The 20,884-nt window shown below is 44.3% G+C and overlaps 1 protein-coding gene across 4 annotated transcripts in view; it reads left to right on the forward strand.

Annotated features, from left to right (window-relative positions):
* The first annotated feature begins 1,603 nt into the window (after positions 1–1,603).
* Positions 1,604–20,884, forward strand: part of E2F3 (E2F transcription factor 3) — a 75,395-nt gene continuing 56,114 nt past the window's right edge. For 2 of the 4 annotated variants that reach the window (XM_045551870.1, XM_045551871.1), the window contains exon 1: positions 1,888–2,033. In XM_045551870.1, the coding sequence (XP_045407826.1) occupies positions 1,980–2,033 (54 nt within the window). In that variant the 5' untranslated portion in view covers positions 1,888–1,979. Of the gene's footprint in view, positions 1,817–1,887; positions 2,034–20,884 lie in introns of those variants that run through there. The other 2 variants (XM_045551873.1, XM_045551872.1) reach the window with 2 other exon arrangements.

Raw genomic sequence — 20,884 nt, forward strand, 5'->3', positions numbered from 1 at the left:
CCGGGCCCGATATCCGTGCGGCCTGGACCCTCCTCTCTCCAGAGCCCCGATTATTTTTGGCCCCCGGGGCCTGTGCGGTGCGGAAAAATAAAAAGAAGAGAGGGGGCTCGGAAGCGCCGGGCGGGGAGGAGAGAAGGAGGAGAGACTTGGAAACTCCGACTGCAAATAATAAAGAAATTGAAAACAATACGTTAATATACCGTAACACTAAAAAGAGCAGGAGCGAGAGATGAGAAAGGGGATCCAGCCCGCCCTGGAGCAGTACCTGGTGACCGCCGGGGGTGGGGAGGGGGCGGCTGTCGTCGCCGCCGCCGCTGCAGCCTCCATGGACAAAAGGGCACTGCTAGCCAGCCCGGGCTTCGCCGCCGCCGCCGCTGCCGCCGCCCCGGGCGCGTACATCCAGATCCTCACCACGAACACTTCCACCACCTCCTGTTCCTCCTCCCTCCAAAGTGGCGCCGTCGCCGCCGGCCCCCTCCTCCCCAGTGCCCCCGGCGCGGAGCAGACCGCTGGCAGCCTCCTCTACACCACGCCGCACGGACCCTCCAGCAGAGCCGGGCTGCTGCAGCAGCCACCAGCGCTGGGACGCGGCGGCAGCGGCGGCGGCGGCGGCCCTCCGGTAATACCCTCCCACCCCACCGTCCCCAGCCCAGGCGGGAGGTGGGCTCGCACCGCGCGGGGTGGTGGGCGCGCTGCGGGCAGTCCCGGGAGCGCGCGGGGCCGAGCATCGTGGGCCTTGGAGGCTGCCCCTCCAACGAGGGCTTATTGTTAGACTTGTGTGCTCCCCCCAGCGCCAGGAGGGTCGGGGGGCTCGGCCAGGCGCGCGGGGCGGCGGGGATTGCCTTGGCGCGAACCACATCAAACACTCCAAAACTTTTCGCTGCCCCCCTTCTTTTCCTGCACTTTTCCCTACCCCCACTCTCCCTTCCCCTCCAACTCCAAGCTTCCTCTTTCTCGGGCGTAGGAAGGGGTCACGCCCCGGATGGAGAAGGGGTGGGGGAGGGAGTAGTGAACTGGGGAGTGGGGGGCTCCGGGGGGTGGAAACCAGGGGGCTGTAGGGGTGCTGGTCCCCGGTCGGCCTCGGAGGCCAGTTGGCGGCCGGGGGTCCCTGAGGCGTGCTCCGTGTGCAGGGGCTCCGCTGGGCTGCGCTTGACACATTTTGGGATCTGTAACTCCCGGCAACAAAGGGGCTGGGGGAGGTGGAGGGGAGTCGGGGTGGGGGAGGTGGAGCTGGAAGCCGGGTGCGGGTTGGGGCGTGGGGCTGTCTGGGTGAGGGGCTATGGGCTGGCGCTCCGGCCTGGGCGCATCCTGGCGGTGGCAGCGGCGGCGCCCGCGTGGCCCGAGCGCCCAGGCCTTCCTCGCCGGGCCCCGGGCCTGCCCTTGACCCGCCTCTCCCCTTGCCCCTTCCTTCCCCGCCCTGTCCCCCTCCCCGCCCCCCGGCGACGGAGGGCGGGGGCAGCCGGGTTCCCGTCCCGCCGCCTGGGTCTGTCCCTCTCCCCGGGACCCGCCGGTGACGTTTCGCACACGTGCGCGGAGGACGCGCCTGTGACTGGGGAGGAGGCGGCGGCGGGAGGGGGCGCTGGAGGGGGAGAGGGGGGCACCCACTTCCTCCTGCTCGCCGGCTCCCTGGCCTGGGACCGTCCCGGCGCCCTCGCACCCGCCCCCGGCACCGCCACCCTCCCTCTCCTCTCCCCACCGGCGCCCGCCCTCGCCCGGCGCCGCTGGTCTGTTCGGCCCTCCGGGCCCCCTCTCCAGCCGGCCCCCCCACCTCCCCCCCGGAGCCAGGCTGGTTTCGGAAATGCCCTTACAGCAGCAGGTTAGTGACCGGGCCGGCTCGGGGGCCGCCGACGCCGCGGGGGCACCGGGTTCTGCTGGGGGCTGAAGCCGTAAGGGTAGGCGGTTGAGCGGGGTTTAGGAGTGGGAACGGGGGGTTGGGTGCTCGAGGGAAATGAGTAAGCAAGAAAAATCTAACTAAGTAAATGCCCCGGCCTCCGGTCCAAGGAACCTCGGGGTGGGAGTGTCCGCCCCAGGAGGTGGGTATGGTGTTTACGGATATTTTTTCCAGGGGGCGGATGGATGGGCGATGGAAAACCGGAGGGGGCTTCTCGCCAATGGCCGAGTTGAGCTCTGTTTTCTGTCTTCCCTTGTGCTGGAGGGGGGAGGGGGGCGGGTCAGAGGGTAGGGTGTCTGTAGGATTCCCAGGCCACCCGCCACCCCCTCCCTTTGTCCCTGTAATTTATAAAGCGCCTTTGAGAGATGATTTAGGTCAGTATGCGGCTTCGCTTTTTGTTGGTACTAGAAAGAAGTGTGGCCCGAAGGTCTCCCCCTTTCTCCTTTTCTCTCCTTCATTCCCTTCCTCCATGCCTCCTGGTCTTCGCCCTCGTGGTGAGGTTTGGCCTCCACGAGGCTAGAACCGAACTAGACTCAGATAAATGGTTGCTTGATAATAACCAGGCGTGGACCTCACCTTGTCTCAGCTCCAAATGGGTTTATTTTTTTGGAGAATCAAGATTTCGTGGGGGTCTTTAAGAAAGTCTCTGCATAAGCCAGGCAACACTTTGGGAAATGGGATAGGTTTGGGAATAATTAAAATTTTTTTATTTCCTTGCTGTTCTCAATTTCTCTCCGGGTTGGATCTTAACTGCTTTCCAGCCCCAGAGATACTTGCTGGGGATGCGTGATGTAGTGTTAGTCAAAGAAGCTCATCATTTTTTAGTGACTGGGGTCTGCCAGCAGGGGAGAAACGGAGTACAGTACCTGCTTACACATACAGTATCCGGAGTGCTGGACTCGCAGTCACAAGAATATTCCATGCTTCTATTAGCATTAAATACTCTTACTGACTTAACCTGATCGTGTGTGGGCATATTTTAAGCATATTTGCCCCCTGCATAGTTCTGTTACTATATTATAAACCTTAAACAACCAGATATTGACATACTTCTTGGATTGGATTAAGATTTATTGGGGGGGGTAGTTTTGATGATGGGAAATTGTGAGACCACTAAATGGCTTTATTAAAAAATCTTAGAGTGCTTGCTGGGCTAGGTCTCCAAGATTGTCTAGTCAAATTTATTATATGTAGTTCATTGTATTTAAGTATTTAAGGTATAAAAAATTGCCCTCACCATCTTCCAAGTTATTTCAAAAGTTTATCCTCCTTGCCTTGAAATTATTATTCTGGGAATATATATCATTTTGGATTTATGTGCTCAGAAAATATTTTTCATTACAGGAATGTAAATGTTACTTACATATACTTATACGTATTCAGAAGCATTTTTATGTAAGATTGCTATGTATGCTGAATCATTGGTTAATCTACACTATTAAGAGCTATTTCTTCTGGGAGGGTATAGGGAATTTATCTAGTCAATGCATATCAATTCCTAAGCACTGAATACAAAGTTTGATTTTCTTTTCTTATAAAATTATATTAGACTTCCATTTAAGTATTGGAATTTTGTTGATATTCTTTCCCTAAGCAGGACCAGCGGGATGGGGATAGCTAAGTGATTGGCTGAACAAAGAACATTTAAACACTTTGTGTCCAAGACAAGGTTGAGAATTCTTCAGGTGGCCAGAGTTGCAAACCCATCTGGTTCTGATTTCAAGTTCTGTCTCAAGAACATGTAAGAACTTAACCAGGAGAAAATTCTTCAGCTTTTTTTAATGGGAGAAAAATATATGCGTACTACCTTTCTACCTATATAGCTTCTATTGTTTATGAGTTTTTAGGCAAATAACTTCATCTCTCAAAGCTTGGTTTCTTCGGTAAAATAGGGGCAATAACAATACTAACTTTAAGGTTCTTTATGAAAATAAGAGTTAAATATGATGATGCTTATAAAATATTTAGCACAGTGCCTGGCAAATAATAGATAGCCAATAAAATTAGTATTCAGAAAATTATTTTTTCTAACTTAGAGAAATAGTATAAGACGACATGCACACTGTCCCTTTGTTCACATATATGAGCAGAATGGTTAAAAGTTTCTAAAGACATACATAATTATTTATACCTGATTCATTTGAGTTTTAAAATTTAGAAAGCATAGTTATCCTAGCAAATGGGCAAAATAGGGACATTTCAGTAAGAGATGCCTATATAGAGATGGTGGTGTTGAACTGCCTGAACATGTGCCTTGCGTTGTGACAAATTTAGGTCAAATCCTCCTTACTTTTTTGCCAGAATTCCACTCCTCCCATGACTCCATGGATCTGCCAACTTTTGGGTGCAGTTTATGCTTAGTGGCTTTTGTTAGAACCGAACTCTCAACCTTCACCATGTCAGAGACATGTGCTAGATGAATTCAGTTTTACATGGTGAACTGTTGGGAAATTTAAGAACTCTAGAGAAACTGTAGTCAGAAGTGTTGTTCACTGGGACAGGTAGGGCTTCCTCATTTTTGCCTCTTCATTCTAAAAAGAAGCTGAAATTATTCTAAAAAGTTTGGGGTCTATTAATGCAAGAGACCATAGCCTGTCAAAGTCATAACAACCTACTGATTATACTTTGGGAAAGATCCCTCAATGCTTGAAGTTTTCACCTAAGAATGGAGGAACCATAGGTGCTATTTCAGCAGGGTCTCTTTTCCTCTACAAGTATAAAAGAAGAAAAGTGCTGGGTTCCTGTGGTTATGTACTCAATAATCTTGCTTCTGCTGAGATATATGGTTGGTGCCAAGTTTAAGCTGGGAGAGAATTTTTAGTCACTACATACCCCAAAATGGAAGTTTTAATATAATGCGGTGCCCAGACTTGGGCAGTACAAATAGCTCCACTATAATCAGTACCAAGGGCGCCACTCTAATCATCCTTTGAAACAAAGCGCCCTTAAATGTGGCACTGCAAGCTGAAGAACCCAAGTTTGTGAACAGGAAAGGATTTTTTGTTTTTCTATAAATCACCACCTTGTGTAATACTTGGAAGAGTAGATTCTGAGATTAATGTTGTGCTGTGCAAAGCTAACTTGAAAACAGAAAATAATACCCTAAGCTTAGACATGAATAAATAGCACCTGGAGATTGAAAGGCTGGGGGCAAAAGCTTTTATTGTGGTTTCTCAGATACTGCCATGTGTAAAGATAATGCCATCTACACCTTTAACCTCTTTCCAAGGGACTTGGACCCATTTGGCAAATAACTTCAAATATATGAACATGAAGTTAGTTTTCTGGCTGGTTTTCTAACTTAACCTGATTTACAAATACTCCATTTGTATGACCAGTTTATATCCATTTTCCCAAGCTAACCAATTCCCATTCCCTTTTAACCTACCTTCTACTAACATTTTTAACTAGGATGAGTGATAATCATTTGCCTGTGCTCACCAAGTCAAGTCCCTCATAGATTCTCATGAAACCACCCATGCAAATAGTGCGAGGTAAAGAAGGTAGATTTCATCTCTTATCAGATTCAGTTTCATTTTGTTTTTCAAAGAGAGAAACTTCCTTGAAGTCTTTGAGGTACTAAGTATGTGGTTTAATGCATATTTTCATGCTTGTTAGCAGCTTAAAAATAGTGTTTCTGGGATGTATTTACAATTGCTAAAAAGCATTTCATCTGCTTATCATTCTTCATGAAACTAAGAAGAGAAGATAACTGGGAATGCAGTAAATATAGGAAAACCACTCATGGTATCTCCCTTCTACCCTGATCCTCTCTTTGGGTTCAAAGAGTGACTTGGAAAAATATATCTTACACAAAGGAAAGTTATACAACAGAAGGTATAAAAAAGCAACAGCTGAGATGGGGGACGGGAAACTTGCAGCATGGAAGTGAGGGTTATTATAGAGGGATAACACACCTACCTATTATTTCAATAAGAGGGAAATTGGTTTGCTTTCTGTTCACATTTTTGCTTCAAACACTCTCCCATAAAACCAATGTGTTTTCAGAACTGAAGGAATGTATGTGACAAGAATGCATTTGTTAGTCTCCCCCCAACCTTAATGGGGGTCAGTCTTGCGGCCACCCACAATCATCTGCACTATAACTTTGAAGGAGAAATGATAAAGCCTACTGGTTGCCAGGTTGTATCATAAAGCCCCCATGCGCTTTGCTTTGCTGGAGAATCTGAGCAACACAGGCCCCATTTAGCTTTGTAAACTAAGGTAGGGGTTTGTGTCACCTTGAGATTGAAAGCAGTGAGAAGAGCTGATGGAATAGGGAGGGGAAAAAAGAATGATTGACTTTAGTCTGCTTTCTATTACTGTAGCCCAGCTGTCTGGGGCCATTTGTCTCATACAGGCAGCATTCTTATAACTTGATAGCACTTTGGATTAGCATAGGCAATAATTGATATTTACACCGGTGCTGGAGTCATAACATTTGAGAGCTGTAAAGCAGCAGAGTCCTCATCTGCCCAACCCTTTTCATTTTGCAGGTGAGGAAATTAAGGCCCAGTGCTGTCAAATTACTTGCCCAAGGCCACTGGTCTTAGGTAGTGGCAAAGCCAGAACAGAAACCGGAGACTGTTGAATTCTTAGAAGAATCTTCATTCACCAAGAGAAGGTTAACTATTTCTCATGACCCCTACATGCGAAAATTGGGATGTGTAGAATACATTTTGGGTTTCTTTCAGCAGCGGTTACATTAAAAATATATATATACATATAAAGAAATGTCTTTTGAACAGTTGGCTGTGGTATAACTTATTTCCAAAGATACAAAATAAGCAAGGCTACTTTAGAAGTTAAGTGAAAGGGGATTTTTAAAAAAATGAAAGAATGACTCTTGAAAAGGAGATTGTATTTTTAAAGCTTTATATTTGCAAATTGTTTTCTGTGGTTATGACATTTCTGGTGCCCAAAAAGTGAAACATATACTTCACAGAGAATAGAATCTAAAAGGATTTTTGAAACTTTCTTGGAGAGAGGGACACCGTGCAGCTTTGGTATTGGAGGTTTTGTCCTGGCCTGTCCACATCCTGAGTGACTGTCATGGTTTTCAGAGGTGCCCAGGCCCTTGCCCAGTAACACTGAACAAGCTGCTCTTCCTCTCGTTAGCTCCAGGAAGATGTCTGCTTTAACAAAGTGGCCGATCAGTTAACTCTTGCAGAGGAAGTCATCATCCCCTAAAAGCCAGAACTACTTTCCTTAAAATGCCTTCTTTTACTTGTTGAACCAAGAAAGCTTAAAAATAGAATTGCTGAAGCCCGAAGCCTGAAAGTGAAACATAATCCAACATGGCTGTGGTTCACTGACTCGTTAGGGGCAGGGATATATGGCTTATCTATAATCCACAAACCGGAAAGGTGCTCTGTGTGGACATGGTCTAACAGCCAGTGAGCATTAAGTAGCAATTGATGAGAGTGTGGTTATCAGTGAAACTGATTTCCTCTAGAAGATTTTTTGGCAAGTGGAGTCTGTCTTAGGGAGTGGAGTTGAATGCCTTGGTCCTCTCAGCCAGGTGCTCTTGACTGACTGTTAAGAAGGGCTTCTCTCTGTGCTAGTTTTCATGATCCCGAAGTATGGTGGCTCTGGACTCTGAGGATCATGGGCAGTGAACTCAGGGCATATAGATTTCACTCCACTCTGCCCTTCCTCGTTTCTGATGCTTTGGGGCTCCAGGAATATGTAACCAGAGCAGCATCCCTGCAGCCCACGCCATCCCCTCCGAGCCTTTCTGCATCTGGCAGCCCCTTGGAGAGAAGGAGGCTCATGTATATATAACCTGCACACCCTCCCCCCCAAAAAAGGCAAAGTGGGGGGCAGCTGTGCATAAGATCAAGTGACTGGACCTGGAGCCAGAGTGCCTGGGTTCTTGTCCCAGCTCCACTCACGTGGTGGAGTTGCCCTTCCCTTCCACAGCCATGTCTCGGGCTGTCCTTGTGTGCTTTATTTTCTTAACTCGCCATTAGTGTTAATTTCAACCCTGCTGCACCTGTCTGGAAGCGGTGGTGATGAAGAGGAGTGAGCTGTGGGACGGCTTAGACCTAGTGCAATCTTTAGGGTCTGCAGGGTCTTTTGTGTTTCTTTATAAGCTGTCCATTGACTTGGGAGAAAGAACAGAAGAATAAGCTTATTATATTAGTACTATCGATAGTAATAGTGTCATGAATAAACCTTTATTTCTGTGATTAAATGTGTTAATAAAGTGGCACTATCAGCACGAATTACACTATTAACATAATTTCACTTCTGTACAGTAAACCATGGCTTCAGTCTGAATGGCAGAAGTCGGGCTGTCTGAGCTCCTGGACGGACCCTGGATAGACTTGGTGGCCCCAGTCAGCGTGTGCATGTGGGGTGGGGGCCTGTCTTCTCGCCCCTTCTCATCGCCCTGTCACCTCTCTTTTTTTTTACTGTTATATCTGTTCCTTCCCCTTCCCTCTCCCTCTGCCAGGCTCTTAGAAGAATGCAGAGCCTTCAGTGGCTGCTTCCCGGAGTTATCAAATTAATTACAACCTTTTCCCGGCGTGGAGCGATGCTGAAATCTTGCCTTTCCTGTCTCGTTTCCCATTCCTCCCCACTGGGACGCCGCTGTGATGCTGTGTTTCCGGCGGCTGCAGGTTGCCTTGAGTGCATCTGCTCCCACGCAGCATTGCTCCTTTTGCCACCCTGCTGCCCACCGGCCCATGGAGACCCATATCACGGGAAAGCTCCTGGCAGACCCTTCCTGGAGTCCGCAGGGGCTTAGACCTCTGCCTCCCCTCAGGTTACTGCTTCTTTCCTGTGGCACCTGATGGTCTGCCTGGCACCCTAATCTTTCTTGTTCTTGACTTACTCCTCCACACCTGTAAGTGCTGAGATATGCGTCTGCCCTGTTCATCGTGTGGTCCATGCAGTGCCGTCCACACTGTGGGCTCAGATGTTTGAGAAGAGGTGTTTTCATTAGGCACCTGCAGTGTGCTTGGCACCATATTAGTCCCGCTGGGGCTGCACAAGAAGTATGAGGTGTGATCCGCCCACTCTGGAGTTTACAGTCTGTTTGGGGAGACAAGCTTTAAACACAGTTGATCTGCAAGCAAGACTAAACAGGAATCGGGAAGAAAACAAGACTCATCTAGTCCTTGGTTGTATGGTGTCAACAGGGAGTACCAGAGGAGCAGGCAAGAGTCACCGGACTCCAGCTGGCCCCTGGGAATGAGGAGGCCACAGCTCTGCGGCTGTCAGTCTTAGAGCATATTAGGGCACACATTTGAATCTCCCCGGGCACTTTTTGAAAATACTGATACATGGGCCCCACCCAGACTAATTAAAATCTCTGGGGGTGGGATTGAGACATGGGTTTTTTTTTTTTTAATGTCCCAGATAATTTTAATGTGCTATTTCAGATGGAACCGCTGGGCTACATGGAGAGGGAAGGTTGGGGCAGCTGTTCCTGGCCAGGAAATCGCAAGCCAAAGGTAGGGAGGTGGGAAGGCTACCATGAAGAGGGACCAGTTGGACTAGAGTCACTAAGGGAGAATAACAGGACCGAGCCTTGGATATGTTGGTAGAATTGGTCTAGAATTGGAGTTGTCTTGCTATGAGGGCCAGGCAGGGAGTAGATTGGGGGTGGGGGTTGTGTTTGAACGACTCGGGGCAGTGGGACCTTGCCCTGGGCAGTGGCTGCCAGAGGTGGCGGCAGGCCCTGTGGGTTGCCAGATCTTCAACCTTCTCAAAATGCCAGAAATCTACCAGTTTTAAAATGTTGGCTCAATTAAAAAGAAAAATGTGCAGGCCCAACACAATAGGTCTCTAGGCCAGATTTGGCTTAAGGGCTGCCACTCAGCAGTCTCTGGTCTATGGGATAATAATAGCTAATGTTTATCGAGTGCCCGCATGTGTTGAGGGCACTAAACTAAGTGCTTTACTCACATTAGCGCATTATCCACCTAACAGCCCATGAAGTGGGCATTACCATCCTTGTTCTACGCAGGAGGAAACGGATAGCCAGAGGTTAAAGGGGCTGGCTCGGGGCCCCACTCATAAGTGGGGCAATCGAAATTAAACCCAAGGAGACTGGCTCCCAAATCTAAGCTTTTTTCTAGTTTTTATCCTCTGTCCCCTATGGTCTCTGGCATTGTATGAAGTAGTAGAAACCCAAGACACCTGTCAAAAAGAAAATCCAGTGTTTTCCGAGTTTACCTAGTAATAAGAATAAGAGAAGCACCAAGATCTTCTGAAACATTTGGGAAGCACTGCTATAGATAATTGAGCACAGGTGAATGTTCTGGAAGCCAGATAGTCCAGGTGAAGAGTGGAGCCTTCTGCAGAGTCCCTGCACATTATGCCTACCTTAGCTCTTCCTTGGTTGGAGAGCCCAGGCCTGCAGGCTCCAGGGGCCAGGCCTCATGCCTATGCTGGTGGCAGCAACTTAGAGATTTCCAGGTCATTGCCATGGCAAGCCGAACAAAGGAAGGTCACCTGGAACTTAAAGGGACAGATTCAAGAAGAGGTTCCCGATGGGAGAGGTGCTGGTGCAAGGAAGGAGATGCTCAAAAAAAAAAAAAAAGAATAAGAGGTTCCCAGGTGGTTGAGAATCTAAGCTCGGGAGGTCAAAGTGGGCATGGTTACTACGTGCCAGCCACCAACGCCAGCTGCGTACCTGCCTTGAGTGTTTACTTTGTAGTAGGAGGGCTTTCCATTCTTGCTGGTCTGGGCCTGCGTGGAACAGGTAGCCAAGTGGACAGAAAGCCAGAAGCTTGAATGAGAATAGAACCAGGGCACACCATTTAGAGTATGGGTGCTGTAGAGTTGATGAGTCTGGAAGCAGGATGGCAACAGTGACAGTGTGACAAGGCAGGTGGAAGTAAGGGACAGGTTAAGGAAGGAAGAAGTCCAAGACCTTTGACTCCCTAGATGTTCAACTCCTGGGGCTGGAAGATGAGGTGAGGCTGAGCTTCTCCTCTGTCTGGGCATGCAGTGCATGGCGGGAAGGCTTAGTTAGAATGGTTGACTTGGTTGTGAGTGATACCATGGGCCACCCAGCTTCCTGGGGGCCTGGGGCTGAGCACTGGAAATGGGACTTTGGCAGAGAGGGTTATAGTGGAAGTCTAAGGCCAGGCGCGGTGGCTCATGCGAGAATAGCTTGCGCTCAGGAGTTCAAGACCAGCCTGAGCAAAAGTGAGACCCCGTTTCTACTAAAGATAAAAAAAATTAGCCGGGTGTGACATGCACCTATAGTCTCAGCTACTACCTAGGAGGCTGAGGCAGGAGGATCCCTTGAGCCCAGGAGTTTGAGGTTGTTGTGAGCTGGGCTGACGTCACGGCACTCTAGCCCAGGCAAGAGTGGGACTCTGTCTCCAAAAAAAAAAAAAGAGAGAGAGAGAAAGGGTTATAATGGAAGTCTTGATGAACAATAGCAGGCCAACTGGTCTCCCTAGCTTAAAAAAAAATACAGTACCACAAAAACCCTTCATCATTTTCACTTCTCCCTCTGTAATATGAAAACGAGACAAATTCATCAGGTTGATTTTTGGGGATCGATACTGTCAGGGCTCCGAGAGACGAGCCATCAGATGTTATTTATTACATGCTTTACCAGGTCTGCGCCTGGCTCCTAGCTGCCTGGAGAAAGCGCACAGTTTGCAACCTCTCAAAGCGAAGAGCCAGCTGGAGAGTGTTGTGCATAAAGAAGGTCACATAGTTACGTCCTGAACCAAGATGGCTCTTTTTACCATTGTTGCCTATGCTTTCTGATTTTGCTGATTTAAAAAAAATAAAATCTCAAATTTATTTTCTTAAGCTCTAGCATATTAAAGTTTGAAAATGAGAGTCTTTGAGTGCTCCTCTGGAGGAAAGAGCCATGTAAATTCTCTTTATAATTGATTTTTAAGTATGTAACTTGTGTGTAAGCCTATTTGCAGCACTCCTTGAATTGACTGATTTTATTGCTATATTGGATAGCAAAACTTGTGATACACTAACGTGGTAATGTATCTAACCTTTCATGTTGCTGTTTTCCTTGTTAGTGTCTCCGAGACCCTAATTCTGGAAATGGTCTCTAGGAGGCAAGGTCTTCAGCTCTGAAAACCCGTGTGCGACGGTAGTGATGTGACATGGAAGGCTCTTGGACTTAGATCTGGCTCCAGAAACACGTTCTTCCACCTACTAGTGTGTGACCTTTCCCAACTTACATCTGTGAGCTGAAATTACCTAAAATAGTGATGATCCCCTCTCCCTCACTGGCTGGAAGGATTAAATGAGATAGTGTTCATAGGAAAGGTACTTGCGTGTTCCTTAGTGCCTCCCGCCCCCATGGTGGGGACTCTTAAGTGTCTGTCAAATCTGAATTCTCAGCATTTTTACCTCCTTCAGGGAAAACAAACTATTGGACAAGCACTTACTGAACACCCAGTTTGTGCGGAATGCAGTTCCCAGCACTCTGGGGGGTTCCGAGGTGACGAAGGTGTCCTGGCCCTCAAGGAGTTCATCAGGAGGCAGGGGAGATGGAACATGTTCTACAGTAACTAGGATACAGTAGAAGGCTGTGAAGACTATAGGAAAATATTAATGAAGTTTCTTAGACACCCCAGCTGGCAGGAGAGGACAGAGAAGCTTTAGAAAGCCTTTTTTCTTAAATTGTTTTGATATCGGTTTTCTTTTCTTGTATAATATTTATCTTAGGAAGTTTTAAACTAGAGCAGGGTTTCAACATTATTGACATTTTGGCCAGATACTTCTCTGTGGTGAGGACTGTCCTGTGCATTGTCGGATGTTTAGCAGCATCCCTGGCCTCCGCCCACTTAGATGCCAGTAACGCTCCCCAGTTACGACAATCAAAATTGTCTTCAGACACTGCCAGGTGTCCCCTGGAAGCAGAATCACCCCCAGTTGAGAACCACTAAACTAGACCCTGAACAAAGGGCAGAAATAGGGAATCATGTGTATATCTTCTATATATAGTACATATTTAAATTTTAAAATACAGTATAAAATTTTAAAACAAATGATTTCTCATAACTGGATTTTAACTTTGGAATGCCTGACCATGCCGTGGAACCCAGAATTGGGATTCGCTACTCCCACTCTTGATAGTGCTCTGTGTAGCCAACTGAAGCCCTATCTTTTTTATGATCAAACACATTAATTGGCTGCTGGGAGCCTCTCTGTAACTTGGAGAAGAAAGAATCAAAGTCTGCTGTTCAGGGAAGGAAGTTTTGCACTTATCATTGACTCAACTGGATAATTAAGAGAGACCTTCTGCTCAGGATCAACTTCTCATCATGGTTTTTAATCTCAGCTTCACCATTGCATAGTTAGATGATTCGAGTGCATCACTCTCCCTCTAAACCCTGTTTCCTCGTCTGTTAAATGAAGAAAATTATGTTTTCTACCTCATACTGTGAACATTGAATGCAATAATGCATGTAAAATGCTGGCTCCAGTCCTGGCCACGTGCTAAACACTCTGACATATTTGTGGTCTTCGTAATCTATATCGTTATTATTGTCATCATTGTTATTAAGTTGAGCTTCCCTTTCAGGGCAGTTCTGCAGGGAGCAGTCACTCCCTTTGCTAGTGCTTCTGCATCCGCTTTCCTTGCTCACCCATCCCCACACTGGCCGTGGTTTCAGCTGTGGGGTGCACTGACTCGTTTGACTTGTTTAGCAGATATGTATTGAGTGCCTAGTCTATGCCATCCACCGTTGTAGGTGCTGGGGAGGATACAGTAGTGTCAGAACAGAAAAAATTCGCTGCTTTCATGTGGCTTGTGTCATTATCGATGAAGATTTTGCCATGTAATAATACCGTGTTCTTGTTTTTGTTGGTTTTCTGGTCTGTTTTTTTTAGAACAGTGGTTCTTAAATGTGTGGTCTTGAACCAGCAGCATTATACTTGAGCTTGTACCCCGGACTTACTGAGTAAAAATCTGGTGGGGTGGAAGGCAGTGGTGTGTGGTTTAACAATCCCTCTGGGTCATTCCAGTGCACCAAGTTTGGGAGCCATTGTTTGGGAAAAGAAGGAGTGGGGAAAACCCCAGGCCTTAATTGGGCTGCAGTGTTCCGTGGTGCCGTCAAATAAGGTATTGCTCATATCATGTGATTTGAATAACATCAGAGTGTACAAAGGATAGTCTTAGGTGTACCAAGGCAGTTAAAACTGGCAGTACCCTTTGATCTTTCCCCTGGGCCTGGCCATCCCTCCTGTAGATGGAAGGGCTTTGGGAGGCCTCTGGGTCCCACAGCACAGGACTCAGTAACAGAAATTCCGAGCCTTCCTCGCGCCTTACATTGCCTGATGTACAAGGAAACTCCAAAGACTTTTTACATGTTTGTTTGACAATTATTTTTCTTCTTTTAATTCTTTCTCTTTTAATTGTCCTCATACCTAGCGTCTTTAAAAATCTTTCTATCTGTAATCAAGTTGCCAGCCAAGACGCACAAGGCTTATCTGGAAATGAAATGGTGGCTCTGCTTCCATGTCTGGTAATTGGGGTATTTAAAGATATTGTGAGGAGCAAATGAAATGAGAGACCATGGGAAACTATCCAGCTTGGAGCTGGGCACAGAGGGACCATTCGATAGATGTTGGTGCATTTCTTGCCCCATCCCGACTCATAAAAACCAATAAAGTCATTAAATGGACACCATAGTTCTTTGTATGAAAAGCTTTGGATTATGCACAATTTGAATGAGTAGGAATAACCATCAAATACATTATAACCAAAATCAGAAATCTGGATTACTTAAAACTTTTATTTTAAAAAATATGTGATTAAATGTTCTTTAAAAAATATGTTACCTGATTTTTCTTTTCATGATGGATTAAAAAAAAGAAAACCCCAAATGGGATTGGCAGAAATACTTTACTTCTGCACTAGCCCCAAACCTGGGTCTGCTTATAACTAACTTGTCCCTTTAACAGCCATTATTTAATTTACAAACACTAATTAATTACCACCATGTTAAAAGGAGTGTTTGGGGTGGTTTGGTCGTTGCTTTTGAAAAAAGACTGTATCTTGACAGTGCATATGAAAGATTATCAGGCTCTATTATGGCCCGGGTTTGTCTTGGTGGTTCTTTTCTAAAAATATCTTCCTGGCCATTGGTGGGTATTTCCTCTCCCTTTCTGTTCACCTTCAGCCAAAACAACTTCTGGTTACAGTGACAGTTTTAAGTTTGCCCATTGTGGTTGATTATATTGTAGAGGTTGGGAAAGGAAGGCAAGCAGTACTCGCTTCTTGCTTCCTGCCTTGCTTCTCTAATTCTTTGATTTTCAAAGTGTGTTGCTCTACATAGTGAGGGTAGAGGAGATATGGCCCTTAAATGCCACCTGGAAGCCTGGCATGACTCAGCTGCTGCCACCCTTTCCAAAACCAGCTCTGGGGACCGAGGTATGGGCCTCCCCTCTGACCTGTGAAGAAAGAAATTGGAATAGAGGAGCCACTGTCTAAATAGTCAAGTTTTATATAATAAATATCTGTCAGATGGATCTAGAGACACACCAGCAATTTGACGGTAACAAGTGGCCAAATGTTGAGCTCTTTTGAGTCTTGCTTTTCATTTCCTGTAATATAAGAATAACTGTTAAAATGGCTAGCCAGTCGGCTCCCTATTTTAGGTAAGGTAGGTCTCCTGCAATTTTTGCACCTTAGATCTTCATAGGAATAGGTATAGCCCCTAACTGTGCAGGATTAGGAATTCAGATTTATTGCTCTAGAGGACTACTTTGTATTAATCAGAGTTCTGAAGGCTGATAAACTAGAACGTGAACTTACTAATTTACCTTGAGAAATAAAGCTGCCAAGTGGACAGTTGCAGAAATTGGTATTGCCTGTGTTTCCGATCAGAAGGTTATTAGCTGAGTCAGAATAAAGGCGTTGAATGATCCTATTAGCATCCTCCAGCTGTGATGGCTTCTCTATAGAGTACCTGCAGAGGCAGGGGTGCTGCTGGCTGTTTAAGGAACATATAGACACTGTCATTTACTCAGGTGTCCCATTCTGTGACTCTGGTATAAAACACTGAATTTGTTTGTTGCCTTTTTTTTTTTTTTTAAAGAAAATATTTGTTTTCACTACATGCTTATTTTTGAAAATCAAAGAATATATAAGGAAGTGGAGTGATAATGAAAATACTCGCTTTATTCCTTCCTCGTCTTGCTTCCTTCCTTGAGAGAACCATAATAACAGGTTGGCCTTTTCATTTTATAACCATTTGAAAATATATATTTTATATAAAAGTACAAATGATGCAAACATACAAAAGAAGTACTAATTGTGGCTTACAGTTTTTGTTTAGCAAGGTATTAGATGTATTTCCATATCAGTATATAGTGATGATTATTACTCTTTGTAATAGCTGCATTGCCACCCATTATATGGATATGCCAGAATGCTTTTAGTTATTCCTATTTGATGGTCATTTCTATCTTTTGTTTTTTCTTTTTTGAGATAGGCTCTCATTCTGTTGCGCAGTGACATCATGATAGTTCACTGCCACCTCTAACTCCCGGGCCTAAGCGATCTTCCTGCCTCAGTCTCCCAAGTAGCTGGGACTACAGGTGTGCACCACCACACCTTGATAATTTCTCTGTTTTTTGTAGAGACAGGGTCTTGCTATGTTACTCAGGCTGGTCTCAAACTCCTAGCCTCAAGTGATCCTCCTTCCTTGGCCTCCCAAAGTTCTGGCATGAGCCACTACGCCTGGCCATTTCTGTCATTTCTAATTTTAACTGTTGCTATTATAAACAGTGCTACATTGGATATCCACGCACATGTGTTTTTGTGCCTATGTGTATGTCTGTAGGCTACATTTCTATATGTTGAGTTTTTGTATCACAGCACACATACATTAAAATGCTGATCTGTAGGGCAAAATTGTCCTCCAAAAAGGATGAACCAATTTATATTCCTACCACTAGTGTAGAAAATGCCTGTTTCCTCATACTCTTTCAAACACTGGATAGCATTAGTTCTTTTTGCAGTTTTTCTAGTGATGGTTTTGCTAGTATGCTAGGTGGTATTTCCTTTTTTTTTTTTTTTTGAGACAGTCTCGCTCTGTCTCCCAGGCCAGAGTGCAGTGGTGCAATCATAACTCACTAAAGCCTCGAACTCAAGAGTGCCTCCTGCCTGAGTGAGACTTCTGAGTTGCTGAGACTACAGGTGTGAGCCACCATGCCCGGCTTTCCTTATTTTTATTTTGTGTTTCCTTAATTATTGCTACTGCTGTCACCACCACTGCTATTGTTACTACTGTTGGCTAATGCTTATTGAGTGTTTTTATGTGTCAGGAATAGTTTTAAGTACTTCAAGTGAAATTTACTAATTTAAACTTCAACATCGCTATAAAATGAGTATGATTATTGTTCTTGTTTTACAGATGATGATAAAGAGATGGACTAGTAAATTTAGGCATCTTTGCCCAAATTTGCATTTCTGTGAATTGCCTCCTTGAATTCTTTACCATTTTTGTTTACAAGGCCATTTATGGTTTTCTTACTGAATTATTGGAACTTTTAATGAATTATAGATAATTGGCTTTCCCTGGTGTATGTGGTAAATATAGGCATACCTCAAAGTTATTGCCAGTTCAGTTCCTGACCACAGCAATGAAGCGAATATCACAATAAAGAAGTTGCATTAATTTTTTGATTCCCCAGTGCATATAGAAGTTATGTTTACACTATACTGAAGTCTGTTAAGTGTGCAATAGCATTATTTCTTTAAAAAACTTAATTTAAAAATACTTTATTGCAAAGAAATGGTAACAATCATCTGAGTCTTTTGCAAGTCATAACCTTTTTGCTGGTGGAGGGTCTTGCCTCGATGTTGAAGACTGTTGACACATTAGGGTGGTAGTTACTGAAGGCTGGTGGCTGTAGCAATTTCTTAAAATAAGACAACAGTGAAGTTTGCCACATCAATCGACTCTTCCTTTCACAGAAGATTTCTCTGTAGTATGCAGTGCTGTTTGATAGCATTATACTCACAGTAGAATTTCTTTCAAAATTGGAGTCAGTCCTCTCAAACCTTGCTGCTGCTTTATCAAATAAGTTCATGTACTATTCTAAATCTTTTGTTGTCATTTCTGAAATGTTTATAGCATCTTCATCAGAATTAGATTCCATCTCAAGAAGCCAGTTTTTTTGTTCCTCCATAAGAGTCAACTCCTCATTCGTTCAAGTTTGATCATGAGATTGAAGCAATTCAGTCACATCTTCAGGCTCCACTTCTAATTCTAGTTCTCTTGCTATTTCCACCACATCTACAATTACTTCCTCCACTGAAGTCTTGAATTCCTCAAAGTCACTCATGAGGGTTGGAATAAAATTCTTCCAAACTCCTGTTAATATTGATATCTTGACCTCCTCCTGTGAATCACAAGTGTTCATAGTGGCATCTAAAATAATACAGCCTTTCCAGAAGGTTTTCAATTTACTTTGCCCATATTTATCAGAGGAATCAATATCTGCATCCTTATGAAATGTATTTCTTAAATAGCAAGACTTGAAAGTCAAAATTACTCCTAGATCCATGGGCTGCAGAATGGATGTTGTGTTAGGAGGCATAAAGATAACATTAATCTCCTGTACATCGCCATCATAGCTTTTGGATGACCAAGTGCATTGTCAATGAGCAGCAATTCTGAAATCTTTCTGAGCAGTAGGTCTCAACAGTGGGCTTAAAATTTTCAGTAGACCATGCTATAAACAGATGTGCTGTCATCCAGGCTTTGTTGTCCCATTTATAGAACACAGGCAGAATCATTTTAGCATAATTCTTAAGGGCCCTAGGATTTTTGGAATGGTAAATGAGCGCTGGCTTGATCTTAAAGTCACCAGCAACATTAGCCCCTAACAAGAGAGCCAGCTTGTCCTTTGAAGCTCTGAAGCCAAACTGACTTCTCTCTAGCTATGAAAATCCCAGATGGCATCTTCGCTGAACAGAAGGCAATTTCATCTACATAGAGAAGGTGTTTAGCCACCTTCACCAATGATTTTAGCTAGAGCTTCTGGATAACTTGCTGCAGCTTCTGTATCATTAGCACTTGCTGCTTCACCGTGGTGCACTTTTATGTTATAGAGATGGCGTCTTTCCTTAAACCTTATGAACCAACCTCTGCCAGCTTCAGACTTTTCTTCTGCAGCTTCCTCACCTCTCTCAGCCTTCATAGAATTGTAAAGAGTTAGGGCCTTGCTTTGGGTTAGGCTTTGGCTTAAGGGAATGTTGTGGCTGGTTTGGTTTTCTATCCAAACCACTAAAACTTTCTCCATATCCATGATAAGGCTGTTTCACTTTGTTATCATTTGTGTGTTCACAAATGATATCCTTATATCCTTATATTCTTAATATCCTTCAAGAACTTTTCCTTTGCATTCACAACTTAGCTAACTATTTGGCGCAAGAGGCCTAGCTTTAGGCTTGTCTTGGCTTTCAATACGCCTTCTTCGCTAAGCCTAATCATTTCTAGCTTCTGATTGAGAATGAGAGACACATGACTCTTCCTTTCAGTTGAACACTTAGAGGCCATTATGGTGTTATTCTTTGGCCTAATTTCAATACTGCTGTGTCTCAGGAAATAGTGAGGTGCAAGGAGAGGGAGAGAGATGAGGAATGGCGAGCGGGTGGAGCAGTCAGAACACAGGCAGCATTTTATCGATTAAGTTCACCATCTTATATGGGCGGGTTTCCTGATGCCCCAGAACAATTACAGTAGTAACAATAGTGACCTTTGGATCACTAATCACAGATCATCATAACAGATATAATAAAAATGGAAAACGTTTAAAATATTGTGGGAATTACCAAAATGTAACATAGAGATATGAAGTGAGCACATGCTGTTGGAAAAATGGCACCAATATACTTGCCTGATGCAGAGTTGCCAGAAACCTTCAATTTCTTAAAAAAGCAAACAAAAAAATCTATAATGTCTACAAGGCACAATGAAATGATATATGCCTTTATATTTTTCTCAAGCCTGTTGTCTTTCTTGATTTTTCTTGATTCTTTTAATAATTTTTTTCTCACTACAGAAGCTTTGCACATTTTTTATATGGTCATGCATCACTTAACAATGGGGACATGTTGTTAGACAGTTGTGTCATTGTGCAATCTTCGTGGATTGTACTTACACATACCTACATGGGTATAGCCTATTCCTCCTAGTCTATAAACCTGTGAGGCATTTTAGTGTACTGAATGCTGTAGGTAGTTGTAACACAGTGATAAGTATTTATGTATCTAAACATAGAAAAGGTACAATAAAAATACAGTGTTATAGTCTTATGGGACCACTGTCATACTCAGTCTATTGTTGACAAAAACATCATTATTCCGCAAATGGCTGTATATAAAATTACAACTTTTGTAGTTTGAGTTTGGTGGCTTGCTTTAGGAAATCCTTTCCTAATCATCAAATTATAACAATGTTCTATATTATTTTCTCTTGACGTCATATTTTATTATTTTAACCTTTAACCTCTGTGGAAGGCTGTAGGGGTGTGTATGTATGTTAGTTAAAGGTGTGACTTTATTTTTTTTCTACATGGATAGCCAGGTGTATTGGTGCTGTTTGTTGAATGGTTCATTCAGCCTTTCCCCTAGAATTTAAAATGACCATTTCTCCCATTCAAGAGAGAGTGTATAGGTGCGTGCATATGTACTGTGTACACATGTGTGCTGTGTGCATGCATGTCTGTGTTGTTCTGTATCTGGACTCTCTGCTCTGTTGCATTGATATCTTTGTCTTTTTATAAAGAAATAGCACACTGTTTTAAATACAGAAGCTTTGTGGGAAAATCTGCACCCTTTTATCATATACTATTTTTTTTTTCATTAAAATCACAGATTTCATGATTACACTTTCTTGCATTTTTACAGATTGGGGCTCCTTCTTCCCCATCTACTATGAGTTTAGGATTATAAGAATGATAATAACTGTCTACACTTACTGGATAGTTTTCTGCACTGGGAATGCAGTAAGTATTTATAGTTTTTCTTTCCCCTAA

Source organism: Lemur catta, chromosome 5 (genome assembly GCF_020740605.2).
Source record: "Lemur catta isolate mLemCat1 chromosome 5, mLemCat1.pri, whole genome shotgun sequence".
In the NCBI taxonomy this organism is placed as follows: Eukaryota; Metazoa; Chordata; class Mammalia; order Primates; family Lemuridae; genus Lemur; species Lemur catta.